At 42.6% G+C, this 10,603-nt stretch overlaps 1 protein-coding gene across 8 annotated transcripts in view; it reads left to right on the top strand.

Moving 5' to 3' along the window:
• The window catches only part of LOC101858239, a 75,832-nt gene that overhangs the window by 46,393 nt on the left and 18,836 nt on the right, over positions 1-10,603 (top strand). For 7 of the 8 annotated variants that reach the window (XM_035973633.1, XM_035973635.1, XM_035973634.1 and 4 more), the window contains one exon: positions 7,196-7,247. The exons of the other annotated variant lie outside the window; for it this stretch is intronic. In XM_035973633.1, the coding sequence (XP_035829526.1) occupies positions 7,196-7,247 (52 nt within the window). The remainder of the gene's footprint in view (positions 1-7,195; positions 7,248-10,603) is intronic. 8 annotated transcript variants of the gene reach the window in all.

Raw genomic sequence — 10,603 nt, 5'->3', positions numbered from 1 at the left:
CACACACACACACACACACACACACACACACACACACACACACACACACACCAACCCAGACACACACACACAACCACACCCACACACCCACACAACCACTAAACATTAAAGCAACTTTTGAGAAATATGGTGATATAACATTTCCTGGTGAGAATTTTGCCCGATCTTTTTTTTTACACGGTATACTGATGTAAATGGGACAAATTGATAAAAGACCAAATGCGGTAGCTCGCTAGAAATCGGTGTCGTCAGTTAAAAGTCATCTTTAAAAAAGCCGTCCCTTTGTCGGACTAGCTGTAGCATGTTCAAAAATATTTTTGGTGCGGACCGACACTTTCGCTGGGTGGCTCATTTTTAAAACAACCGTGTCATTGTGTCATTCTCGCTCTGTGGGTATTTCTAAATAGTGTTTCCGAGCCCTCTGACTTCGTAACCGGAACAATTTGGGTCAGGTCCGTTTTTCCCTTTCTCTTTCCCCAGAACTCGGAGTCTTCGCGGGCACCAGACGGAGCCAGGCATATCTTGCCCATAATCATAGAGGAGCCAGAGCCTATTTCTAGTGACGAGGAGATGGTGAGTTTTGAGGGGGATTCCGGGGACGGGGAGGAGGATAGTGGGGATTTTGAGGAGGATAGTGGGGATTTTGAGGAGGATAGTGGGGATTTTGAGGAGGATGAGAAATTTTTTTCTAGCGACGATAGTGATTTTGGGGAGCGGGCTGAGGACGAGGTAGACTTGGACCAAATTTACAGAGTGTTGTTGGTGGATACGGACGACGAGGTGGAAGATGACAGCGGGTTGTTTGAGAGTTAATTATAGAACTCTTTACCGACAGGAGAAACAACGGAGCAGGTAGGTGGGGGAGTGGGGTGGTGAAGTCTGTTTGTTTTAGTTGATTGAGTTTATATGTGTGTAAAATTGATATTATTATTATTATCATTACTAGTATTTTTTTTTTTTTTATTTATGTGTAAAAAAATCTTTTTAGGAGGCGAGTTTGACATCTCAGTAAAATTCTTAGTTTTTAAAAATTGTTTTTAAATTCTTTTAAAAATATATTATTTATATAATTTTTTTTTTTTTTCTTTGACATGTCTGTAAAATATATGATGATTATGATGATGATTATTATTGTTGCTGTTGTTGTTATTTTTATAACCTACTTTTTATAATTTTTAGTTTAAGGAATGAATGAATAAATTTTTTAATGCTTTGGCATGTCTGTAAAATTATCATTTTTTACAATAATAAGTTTTATTTCAGAAGACATTTTTCTAAATTTCCTTTTTTTTTTCCCCTCTGTGCATTGTTTTTTCTCTCTTCCCGAAGAGTTTCCTCGACGTGGCCCTGAGCCTGGCTTCTAAGGGAACGACAAAGTATTCCAATATGGGAAATGAGACTAGTTGATGCATGTGTGTGTAGTTTGTGTCTTTGTTCTTATTTAGCTTGATAAGACGCCTCAGTTGATGCTTTTGACGTTAAAGAGCGGGCCAGTCTCCGTAGGATTTAATAGTCCCTTCAGCTTCCTGCTTCCGTATCTGTGGCCAGTCCAGTTTGTCCGTGTGTCTCATGCGTGGTCTGTTCCTAGCTTGAGACTGAGGCAGCAGTACCTTTGTGAGTGTGAGGGGGTTGGGGGTAAGGTGTGAAGTAAAAAAGTTGATGAAGTTTGAAGAGAAGCGAGGGGGAGGGGGGTGTAGATCATTTTTTCGCTAAGCTGCACTTTTGAGTAATCACTGTATTTTAAAGAATCCGTTTTGATGCAAGTGTAATAGGTAACAGCTTTTTGGGGGCATGAGCTGTTTCCATCTTTCAACCAGTTTGGGGAACTCTTTCTGAGGGGTTAGGGGTTAGTGGGGAACTGACCCCTGACCCCTCATTACGTAAGATGTCAGTTTCGGCTGTTGGGGGGGTGGGGGTTGGGGGAAGTGCAGGGGGTGATAAAATTATGTGGGGTGACAGGTGTCCGCGGGGAACTGGAACTGGCCCACGTCACCGGTTATGGGAAAATAGCAAGTTCTTTAACGGCGTCAGCAGGTATCGGGTACGGGACCAAATTGTAGGGAACGTTTTTGTTATCGCTTATTTGTTTTGTCTTCCACAGCTCACAGACTTCCCCTCCCCATTCCCCCCCCTTGCGGAAGTCGGAAGTACCGGGCCTCACCGTGGCGCAAGGGTGTAACGCTCTGTTCAAACCAGAAGGGTGGCCGGGAAAACGATGGTTCGGGCAACGGCCCACTTTCTGGTTGGAACCGAGCGGCCAACACGGTACTACGCAGAGCATAGAACATGTGAAATGTACATCCCGGCGGCCGCCGCACTGCTTTGGCAATGTGTTGTAAACTATGAGAAAACCGGCAGTATGGAAATAAAAGTTCAAATCGGTAGCAAAATGTGTTTGTTCTCTTTGTTTTCAAATCAGTCCTCCCGTTTGTCATGTACTCTATGTTTTAAAAATCAGTCTTCCCTGTCTGTCCTATCCTCTATGTTTTCAATTCAGTCTTTCCTGTCTGTCTTGTTTTTTTATGTTTTCCAATCAGTCTTCCCTGTCTGTTAAATCACTACAATCAGTTTGGATAATTAGCCGGGCCTGGGCGGTTACGGTGCACCTGTTGTGTAAAAACAGATGATGGACACTTGGACACGAATTACATAATGTGCTGTTTTGCCTGTGACGGCGTTCCAGCTGACAGGCGGTCGTAGGCCCCCTACTCGATAAACAAAAAATACCCCTACCCACACAGGAATCGAACTCTGTCTTTTGCAAGCCACGGTAGGATGAAACAAAAAGTTTTGAAAAAGATGGGGGCATAACATTTCCGGACGAGAGTTGGGCCACAGCTGTTTTCTCTCTCTCTCTCAATATCTCTCTCTCTCTCTCTCTCTCTCTCTCTCTTATTCTTATTCTCTCTCTCTTCTCACATAAACACACACACACACACACACACACACACACACACACAGTTTTCAGTCTCCCTCGACATAGAAAAAGAAATCAGCTTCTTTTGGTGAAACCAGGGAATAGAATATTTCCTTATGATAGTCGGACTGGAGACTTATAGGTACACTGGTGTGACAAATTCTAGATAAAAGACAAAGGGCTCTCTCTCTCTCTCTCTCTCTCTCTCTCTCTCTCTCTCTCTCTCTCTCTCCCTCTCTCTCTCCCTCTCTCTCAATTTCCATCTCACATTTCTTCTCTCTCACTCTTTCTCTCTCTCTCTCTTCTCTCTCACTCTCTTTCTCTCTCAATTTTGCTCTCATCCTCTCTTTCTCTTCTTCCGCCTCTCTTTCTCTCTCTCTCTCTCTCTTCTGCCCCCCCCTCTCTCCTTCTCTCTCGCTCTCTCTGTCTCTCTCTCTCTCTTTCTCTCTCTCTCTCTTTCTCTCTCTCTCTCTCTCCCTCTCTCTCTCTCTCTCTCTCTCTCTCTCTCTCTCTCTCTCTCTCTCTCTCGCTCTCCCACTCTCGTTTTTTTTGCTAAATCGAAACTGGATTTTTCTGGGGAACGTGTTGTAGATCTGGCCCTTGATCTTCATTCAGAACATAAGGTAATGATTAGATAGCTGTGACATTTTATCATAGGTGAATTCTGGTCAGTTTAATATAGCTCTAGATCTAGATATTGTATCGTATAGAACCTAACAAGACTCACCGAGTCTCCTAAAGGAGAGAGACTAGATCTGGATCTAGATATTTAGACTTAGGCCTAGGCCTAGACTTGCCTCTCCTTCTAGTTCTTAGTCTAGATCTAGATCTAGAAAGGCATTCCCTAATTTTTTATAACTTACTAATGACTAACTAGAACCGCTGTGTTAGCTGGACACTGCATGCAGTGTACAGGGATAGGACTGGCCTTTGTAGATCTAGATCTAGGGTTTTTTAGTATTTGATTGGAACAGCACATTTTGAGCCTAACCCTAATACTAATACTAATTTAGTACAACAAGTAAGCTTCCTATTACCGAGTAATGGTATTCACTAGCTAGTAGTGCTAGATCTAAATCTAGATCTAGGCGAATAATCCATATGTACCTGTGCATTTCACTATGGGGGTAAAATAATTGCAACAAAGATGATTTTGGTGTCGTTACAACCAGTAGACCTTCCTCTATAACATACTGAAAGTCAGCATGCATCTTAAAGAAATAAATTTTGTTAAAAATGACGTTTAATTGTATAGTATCGAAATCGTCAAATATCGAAACCCAACTATTTCAGAATCGTATGTCATATCTCACAATACAAAAATCTTACACCACTGCACGGGGCTCTGTCCTCTAAAACTCATGTTTCTTATCCTAAATGGGGGACTTTGAATTCTAAACTCTCAAAATTTTAAGGGGGAGCTAAAAAAGTTAGAGTAGTAATGTACATTGAGTAATCGATACTAGTAGCCACGTGGACAAGCTTTTTACAAATGAGAGATGAGAAAAAGTGAGGGTCGTGGTGAAGAAGAAGAAGAAGAAGAAGAAGAAGAAGAAGAAGAAGAAGAAGAAGAAGAGAGTAGATCTACAAACAGACAAACATGTTGGTGCACGAAAAAGAACATAGAAAAAGACGAGGTGTAAAAATCGGCGCTTCCCGGTGTGTCCCGGAGGTCTGCGCTCATAGATAAAGGCGCACTGTGTGCGTATTTTGTTTCAGTCGCCAACATCGTTTGAAAGTGAGATGCACATTAAGTCTCCCCATACCCCCCCCCCCCCCAACTCTATATCTTTGTCTGTCTATCCCTTTCTCTGTCTCTCTAGATATTGTATGGCGTAGAACCAAACAAGACTTACAGAGTCTCCTGAAGGAGAGAGACTACATCTAGATCTGGATCTAGACCTCGGACTAAGCCTAGGCTTGCCCCTCCTTCTTAGTTCTTAGTCTAGATCTAAATCTTCGGTGTGTCCCGGAGTTCTGCGCTCATAGAAAAAGGCGCACTTTGTGCGTAATTTGTTTCAGTCACCAACATCGTTTGAAAGTGAGAGGCATATTAAGTCGTTGTCTTTTCATACCTCCTTAATCCCCACCCCCTCACTCTCTCCCCCTCCCTCTCTCTCTCTCTCTCTCTCTCTCTCCTTTTCCTCTCCCCTTTTTTCTCTCTCACTCTTTCTTTCTCTCTCTGTATCTCTCTTCTCTCTCTCTCTCTCTCTCTCTCTCTCTCTCTCTCTCTCTCTCTCTCTCTCCCTCTCTCTCTCTCCCTCTCTCTCCATCTCTCTCTCTCTCTCTCTCTCTCTCTCTCTCTCTCTCTCATAATTTAACTCGCTTGGTCTTTTGCGGTCAGTCACGACTTCCATCGGTTTTCTTTGGTAGATTGCACACCACCCCTCGTTTGTGCTCAGAAATAGAAAAAACATAAACATTTGCCAAGCGGAAGCCGCGTTGTCTCTGATTCGAAAGCGAAACTGCATACAGTGCGAACGTGTTGTCTGTGCCTTGTTGATCTGAATTCAGAACCTAAGGTAATGATCAGATGTCTGTGGTGGTTTATTGTAGCTTAAAGCTGGGCAGTGTAGGCTAGTATAGATCTAGATCTAGACTCTAGATGTTGTTACGTTGTATCGTGTAGAACCAAACAAGACTCAGAGAGTCTCCCGAGAGAGAGAGACCAGATCTAGACCTAGAATCTAGACCTAGGCCTAGGCTTGCCTCTCCTTCTTAGTTCTTCTTGGTCCCTAACTTATTATAACTAATTAATGTCCACTGGAACTGCATGCAGTGTACTGGCCTTTGTAGAGCTAAGTCTAAGTTTGTTTGAAGTTTGAGGGGAATAGCACACAGTGAGCCTTACCCTAATACTAATACTAATTTAGTAAAACAAATTTAAGCTTCCTCTATTACCGAGTATTGGCATTCACTAATTAATGACTAGATTCTAGATCTAATGGCAATGTTACATCTATCTCAGCTGGGCACTTTGTAGAGCTAAATCTAGGGTTGTTTAGAAAAGAGTTTGATTGTATCACACGGTGAGCCGAACGCTTAGTCAACCAAGTAAGCTTCCTATTACTATTATTATCATTACCGACTTAGAATGGCATTCTCTAACAAATGACTATAATGGCAATGCTTAATGCTAGATCTAGGGTTGTTTAGTGTTTGATTGGAAATGTCACACGGTGAGCCGAACGGTTTTAACTAATTAAAAGTTGGGGGCTCGGGTGACTAAGTGAGTAGGCCTAGATCTAGATCTAGATCTAGATCTAGATCTAGAATCTAGTGAGTTTAGACTCAACAGTAATACCCTTGTGGGATCAATAAAACTGTAATTTGTAAATTTATGTCTTTACTACTTTGAAGTCAGTATTCCATGAGTAAGAAACGCGAGCGATTCTTGAATTAAAAAGTGGAGACCTCGAACCGTCATTTCAGTTTGGGAAATTTTTCGCAGCATGTCCGACACTAAAGCATAAGCCTAGATTTTTTGTCGAATAACTTTCGATCCACTTTACTTTAACCTAGATTCTCTAAACGGCACTCTTCGAGGGAAGTGGTCCCGGCTTAACACCATAGAAATAACACTAAGACTTGTAGTCAGAAACAAAAACAGAAGTCGAGTAAAAAAGCTGTCTTCGGTAATTTTTTTTCCTTACTTCGAGTTTAGAATATTTCCCACATTATTTTTTTTTTCATCAATGGCCTTTTCACCCTGGAAACTCAAGCCAGCTTTTTTAATCGGCTTCCGTTTTTGTTTCCGATTGCAAGTGTTATTTCTACGGAATTAGGCCGGGACCACTTCTCCCGAAGAGTGCCCTCTAAACGATTGACAACCCCGTTTTGTCTTTTCGAGCAAAACTTTTTTCAACGTTACAGATTGGTGTGGAAGGGCACTTTTCTTAGAGAGGCCAGAATATTGCTCGATATGAGTATTGCGGAATTATTTTCTTACGGATATTGATATGTAAATGGGACAAACTGATACAAGACCGGGAACGGTAGCTCGATAACATTAACAATCGGTGCCGTCTGTCTCAAGTCATCCATAAGAAAAGCGTGTCTTTTCATCGGACAGGCTACAGCACGGGCAAAAATAGTTTTGGTGTGGAGTGACATCCCCATTCCGTCCCTCATGTTTAAACCGACTGCGTCAGTGTCATTCTGTTGGTATTAATTTTAAATAACGTTTCCAAGCCCTCTGACCTGGTAACCGTAACAGTTTTGGTCAGGTCCATTTTTCCCCTTCTCTTTCCCCCGATCTCGGAATCTTCGCGGACGCAGTATCATGTCTGGAGAGGAGCAGCCCCAGCCGTTTGCCAGCGACGAGGAGACGGTGAGTTCTCACGCATCCTCAAACCCACACACACGCACGCACCCACCCACACACACACACGCACGCACACTCGCGCGCGCTTGGCAGTCCGACCCGAAATAGGTATATTTCAATTTCATTAAAACATTTCCAGTCGAAAGTCGGGTTTGAGTTGTTTTCTTATTCGTACATTCATATAATATAAGTGAAACAAATTATCGATAAAAGACCAATGCGACAGCCATATACATATATTGTACGCACACAAACACGCGCGCATGCACGCACTCACGCACACACTCAGGAGAAAGAGACAGGACGAGAGAGGGGAGAGAGAGAGAGAGAGAAAGAGAGGGAGAAAGAGAGAGAGAGAGAGTCAGCAGCAATTCCCGGTGTGTCCCGTAGGTCTGCGCTCATAGAAAAAGCTCACTTTGGGCGTGTTTTTTTCCAGTCTAGCGGAAAATACAAATCATCGCCAAACCCTTCGTGAAAGAATAAAAATATTTTGAAAGTAAGGGGCAAAGATGTTGTCACCCCATAACCCCTAATCCCCCCCTCTTTCCCCTCCAACCCACCCTCTTTCTCTCTCTCTTTCTCTCTCTCTCTCTCTCTCTCTCTCTCTCTCTCTCTCTCTCTCTCTCTCTCATAATTTAACTCGCTTGGTCTTTTGCGGTCAGTCACGACTTCCATCGGTTTTCTTTGGTAGATTGCACACCACCCCTCGTTTGTGCTCAGAAATAGAAAAAACATAAACATTTGCCAAGCGGAAGCCGCGTTGTCTCTGATTCGAAAGCGAAACTGCATACAGTTGCGAACGTGTTGTCTGTGCCTTGTTGATCTGAATTCAGAACCTAAGGTAATGATCAGATGGCTGTGGTGGTTTATTGTAGCTGAAAGCTGGGCAGTGTAGGCTAGTATAGATCTAGATCTAGACTCTAGATGTTGTTACGTTGTATCGTGTAGAACCAAACAAGACTCAGAGAGTCTCCCGAGAGAGAGAGACCAGATCTAGACCTAGAATCTAGACCTAGGCCTAGGCTTGCCTCTCCTTCTTAGTTCTTCTTGGTCCCTAACTTATTATAACTAATTAATGTCCACTGGAACTGCATGCAGTGTACTGGCCTTTGTAGAGCTAAGTCTAAGTTTGTTTGAAGTTTGAGGGGAATAGCACACAGTGAGCCTTACCCTAATACTAATACTAATTTAGTAAAACAAATTTAAGCTTCCTCTATTACCGAGTATTGGCATTCACTAATTAATGACTAGATTCTAGATCTAATGGCAATGTTACATCTATCTCAGCTGGGCACTTTGTAGAGCTAGATCTAGGGTTGTTTAGAAAAGAGTTTGATTGTATATCACACGGTGAGCCGAACGCTTAGTCAACCAAGTAAGCTTCCTATTACTATTATTATCATTACCGACTTAGAATGGCATTCTCTAACAAATGACTATAATGGCAATGCTTAATGCTAGATCTAGGGTTGTTTAGTGTTTGATTGGAAATGTCACACGGTGAGCCGAACGGTTTTAACTAATTAAAAGTTGGGGGCTCGGGTGACTAAGTGAGTAGGCCTAGATCTAGATCTAGATCTAGAATCAAGTGAGTTTAGACTCAACAGTAATACCCTTGTGGGATCAATAAAACTGTAATTTGTAAATTTATGTCTTTACTACTTTGAAGTCAGTATTCCATGAGTAAGAAACGCGAGCGATTCTTGAATTAAAAAGTGGAGACCTCGAACCGTCATTTCAGTTTGGGAAATTCTTCGCAGCTCGTCCGACACTAAAGCATAAGCCTAGATTTTTTGTCGAATAACTTTCGATCCACTTTACTTTAACCTAGATTCTCTAAACGGCACTCTTCGAGGGAAGTGGTCCCGGCTTAACACCATAGAAATAACACTAAGACTTGTAGTCAGAAACAAAAACAGAAGTCGAGTAAAAAAGCTGTCTTCGGTAATTTTTTTTCCTTACTTCGAGTTTAGAATATTTCCCACATTATTTTTTTTTTCATCAATGGCCTTTTCACCCTGGAAACTCAAGCCAGCTTTTTTAATCGGCTTCCGTTTTTGTTTCCGATTGCAAGTGTTATTTCTACGGAATTAGGCCGGGACCACTTCTCCCGAAGAGTGCCCTCTAAACGATTGACAACCCCGTTTTGTCTTTTCGAGCAAAACTTTTTTCAACGTTACAGATTGGTGTGGAAGGGCACTTTTCTTAGAGAGGCCAGAATATTGCTCGATATGAGTATTGCGGAATTATTTTCTTACGGATATTGATATGTAAATGGGACAAACTGATACAAGACCGGGAACGGTAGCTCGATAACATTAACAATCGGTGCCGTCTGTCTCAAGTCATCCATAAGAAAAGCGTGTCTTTTCATCGGACAGGCTACAGCACGGGCAAAAATAGTTTTGGTGTGGAGTGACATCCCCATTCCGTCCCTCATGTTTAAACCGACTGCGTCAGTGTCATTCTGTAGGTATTAATTTTAAATAACGTTTCCAAGCCCTCTGACCTGGTAACCGTAACAGTTTGGTCAGGTCCATTTTTCCCCTTCTCTTTCGCAGTATCATGTCTGGAGAGGAGCAGCCCCAGCCGTTTGAGGAGCAGCCCCAGCCGTTTGCCAGCGACGAGAAACCCACACACACGCATGCACCCACCCACACACACACACGCACGCACACTCGCGCGCGCTTGGCAGTCCGACCCGAAATAGGTATATTTCAATTCCCGAAATAGGTATATTTCAATTTCATTAAGAGTTGTTTTCTTATTCGTACATTCATATTTTCTTATTCGTACATTCATATAATATAAGTGAAACAAATTATCGATAAACATATATTGTACGCACACAAACACGCGCGCATGCACGCACTCACGCACGCATGCACGCACTCACGCACACAGGAGAAAGAGACAGGACGAGAGAGGGGAGAGAGAGAGAGAAAGAGAGGGAGAAAGAGAGAGAGAGAGAGTCAGCGCTCATAGAAAAAGCTCACTTTGGGCGTGTTTTTTTCCAGTCTAGCGGAAAATACAAATCATCGCCAAACCCTTCGTGAAAGAATAAAAATATTTTGAAAGTAAGGGGCAAAGATGTTGTCACCCCATAACCCCTAATCCCCCCCTCTTTCTCTCTCTCTCTCTCTCTCTCTCTCTCTCTCTCTCTCTCTCTCTCTCTCTCTCTCTCTCTCTCTCTCTCTCTCTCTCTCTCTCTTTCTCTCTCTCTTCCTCTTTCTCTTCCCCTTTCTTTCCCCTCTCTCTCTTCTCTTCTCTCCTCTCTCTCTTCTCTCTCTCTCTCTCTCTCTTTCTCTCTCTAGGTCATTAGAACCAGAAGTCCTTCCTCTATAACACACTGATAATCGGCA

The sequence above is a fragment of the Aplysia californica genome, unplaced genomic scaffold (assembly GCF_000002075.1).
Source record: "Aplysia californica isolate F4 #8 unplaced genomic scaffold, AplCal3.0 scaffold01577, whole genome shotgun sequence".
Classification (NCBI taxonomy): domain Eukaryota; kingdom Metazoa; phylum Mollusca; class Gastropoda; order Aplysiida; family Aplysiidae; genus Aplysia; species Aplysia californica.
Note: the sequence above shows the minus strand (reverse complement) of the source record. Positions and strands in the feature narration are given on the sequence as shown.